Source organism: Colobus angolensis, unplaced genomic scaffold, assembly GCF_000951035.1.
Source record: "Colobus angolensis palliatus isolate OR3802 unplaced genomic scaffold, Cang.pa_1.0 Scaffold249, whole genome shotgun sequence".
Lineage (NCBI taxonomy): Eukaryota > Metazoa > Chordata > Mammalia > Primates > Cercopithecidae > Colobus > Colobus angolensis.
Genome location: NW_012115699.1, coordinates 473,849 through 477,252, shown reverse-complemented (window position 1 = coordinate 477,252; position 3,404 = coordinate 473,849). Strand labels below are relative to the sequence as shown.

Sequence of the window (3,404 nt, the reverse complement as noted above, 5' to 3'; positions counted from 1 at the left end):
GAAGGAAGGAAGGAAGGAAGGAACAAATGAAAGAACTCTGGAGTAGGGTCCACCCTGACGTATATTAAGTCTTCCAATTGATTCTGATGCACTCTCAAGTTTGAGAACCATCGCTCTGTTGAACTATTAGTAATAATGGGCCATTATTGACCATTAAACCCCAGTAAGATTAAATTTTCAGTTTCTTCACAGAAAGTAAAGGAACTAGAAGTAGGACAAGTTAGTTTTGATTAAGATAACATGGAGGCCAGGCGCGGTGGCTCAAGCCTGTAATCCCAGCACTTTGGGAGGCCGAGACAGGCGGATCATGAGGTCAGGAGATCGAGACCATCCTGGCTAACACTGTGAAACCCCGTCTCTACTAAAAAAATACAAAAAAACTAGCCGAGCAAGGTGGCGGGTGCCTGTAGTCCCAGCTACTCAGGAGGCTAAGGCAGGAGAATGGCCTGAACCCGGGAGGCGGAGCTTGCAGTCCACTGCACTCCAGCCTGGGTGACAGAGCGAGACTCCGTCTCAAAAAAAAAAAAAAAAAAAAGATAACATGGAAAGGAAAATTCTACACATTTAGGAGACTGGGATGAGGGGGACAAACTGTGGAAGGTTTCTTTCCCAGTCCATGGGCCACCTACTTAGTAATGGGCCCATAATCCTAGTTTTACTGCGAGGCCCAGTCTTACTATAGTATACTCTCACTCTTTGTCACTCTTCATCATAAAAGCTTGTTTGGGGTCACTCTCTTTCTATTTGCTTTTGCTTCCATTGTAACTGATTTGTATTCTATTTATGAATGCTGCACACACTGATTTGGCTGCTTTCAATCCCAAGTGAGTACCACTTTGTAAACACTGGAATTTTAAAATGTTTGATACTTGGACCCTTTCTGAAATTTTCCAGGTTATATTTCTTTCATCTTCATCTCAAATGGCTTTCAGATAAACCCTACAGAGTTCTTGATATAAAAGAATTGATAAGCATAAGCAGAAGACATCAAAGGTGGTCTGAAGGCATTGGGTAGTGAAAAAGACATCTGAACTCCCCAGGCTAAAGCATCAGCCAGGAGTTCTCTAGCTTTTGAGTGAGGACCCCTGAGGCAGCCTTCCTGCCTGGCTTCTCTGTCTCCATCATTAATTGCGCATCATGTTCTTTTGGTCACTGATGTGAGGAAAGGCAATAGAACCCCAAAATCTAATAAATGAAGCCTTCCTCAGAACAATCCTAACAAACCTCTGGGTTTGTAGAGCTTCTAGGAATGTTCTGCCCTGGGTCAAGATGAAATTCCTTAGCCCCCCAGCAGGCATGGGAGTGAGCAACATAGCAGGGCCCTGTGGTCACATCAGCCCTGTGGACAGCTTGTTGGAGATTGAGAGAAGCCCGAAGATAGACCTCTTCTTCTTTCTGGGTTTCTAACTGCTGGTGTCAGCCAGCAGGAGCCACATCGGGCTTACACTGCATTTCAGACGTGTTGCTGGCAAGCTGGCTGGCAGGCCCGCTCCCTGTCTCCCCAGACCTGCTGCAGAGGGACTGCTTGCCTCTGCCTTCACTAGAGGAGGATGGTGAGGTGGGCCTGGCCTTTGCCTCTACCCTTGCAGTTCAGGAAGAAGAGAGAAGGCAGCAGGCCTCCAAAGCCTGACTTCCTATGGGTGGCCACATCCCGGGGGAGCCTGGCCCTGCGAATGAGGAGCAAAGGAAGCAGGACAGACTGCAGAACAGGGGAACAGAAGGGTCCACGTGGAAAGGAGAGACAGATGACTGTGGTTCCTTGAAACTCTCCCTGTAGACCCTCATGTGATCCACATACAGTTAGGGACACTGAAGCCAGGGTAGGGAAGTATCTATCAAGGAATGCAGAGAGAGCTGCTGAGAGCAGCACCTTTGGGTTCCCGATTCTGCTTCAAAACCTGGACCTTGGTTTAACTTTTCTCAACTTGCATTTGGCAGATTAGAAACGATAATATCAAAGCAACAAGTTCTTTCAGGCCTAGCTGACCTTTAATAAAAAGCACATATGGGCTGGGTGCAGTGACTCATCCCTGTAATCCCAGCACTTTGGGAGGCTGAGATGGGCAGATCACTTGAGGTCAAGAGTTCAAGACCAGCCTGGCCAACATGGTAAAACCCTGTCTCTACTAAAAATACAAAAAATTAACCAGGCATGGTGGCATGCGTCTGTAGTCCCAGCTATTCGGGAGGCTGAGGCACAAGAATCGCTTGAACCTGGGAGGTGGAGGTTGCAGTGAGCTAATATCATGCCACTACACTCCAGCCTGGGCAAAAAAAGAGGGCTGGAAGGGAAGGAACATATCTGTGGAGGTGAACAGGGCAGGGAAGTTCACGGTGTAGAGCTGGGAAGTTTATAGGCTCTGGGCCAGCCTTCCTGGGATGGGGTCATGGCTCCAAGTATGAACTGTGTGACCTTGGGTGAATTATATAACCTCTCTGGGCCTCAGTTACCTCATCTGTAAAGTGAGCATACTTGGTGAAGATTTGGGATTTAAACAAATGAATATATATAAAGGCTTGGCATAGTGCATGGCATAGAGTAAGTTCTTTGAACATTTTTAAGTCTAAAAGCCCAGTGGCCAGTGGGGATTCACAAGGCACGTTATCCTCCAGTTTGTCTTAGCACTTTGTCTTGGCCCCAGATTCCTTATTTCAGTTTTTAAAACCAGCTGTTTGTCGTCAGGTGGGTGTTCTCCTGGCCCAGCTGGTCTGTCAGAGCTGTGGCCCAGGCTCGGTCCCACCAGCCCTTCCCTAACTGGGGCAAAGTGAGGAAGGTGGAGAGGGAGCTACCCTCACAATGGAAGCCAGGCCTTGGCTCTAAGGAACTGGAAGGAGATGCGAAGGGATTGGGAATGCAGCTCTCAGCCCCACAGCTGCTGACCCTGCCCCGTGTCATGTGCTCATCCACAGTGAATACAACCGTGTTCAATGCTTCAGCCCCACTGGCACCAGACACCAATGCTTCTCTGGTAAGTCCTTTCCTCTTATGTCAGACATTTGAGTGCTTTTGTTTGTAGGAGGAGGGAGAAAAGATTTTGGAAATGAGACCAACTTATAGCCACCCAGACTTGCAGAGGTCAACTCCAACCTCACGTCAGGGTCACCTGCAGAGCTTTGTAGATGTAAACTTTTTTCTTGGGTATACACTGTAAACATCCCACTTAAAAACATGCCTCATTCTGTTCAATCCATGTTTTTTGTGTGTTTTTGTTTTTTGTTTTTTGAGACAGGGTCTCACTCTGTCGCCCAGGCTAGAGTGCGGTGGTGCGATCTTGGCTCACCACAACCTCCACCTCCCTGGTTTCAAGTAATTCTCCTGCCACAGCCTCCTGAGTAGCTGGGATTACAGGCACGCACCACCACACCCAGCTAATTTTTTGTATTTTTAGTATAGACAGGTTTCA

At 47.7% G+C, this 3,404-nt stretch overlaps 1 protein-coding gene across 3 annotated transcripts in view; it reads left to right on the top strand.

Annotated features, from left to right (window-relative positions):
• SLC4A5 (solute carrier family 4 (sodium bicarbonate cotransporter), member 5) overlaps positions 1 to 3,404 on the top strand; it is a 144,720-nt gene that overhangs the window by 109,229 nt on the left and 32,087 nt on the right. For all 3 annotated transcript variants that reach the window (XM_011946047.1, XM_011946045.1, XM_011946048.1), the window contains one exon: positions 2,911 to 2,969. In XM_011946047.1, the coding sequence (XP_011801437.1) occupies positions 2,911 to 2,969 (59 nt within the window). The remainder of the gene's footprint in view (positions 1 to 2,910; positions 2,970 to 3,404) is intronic.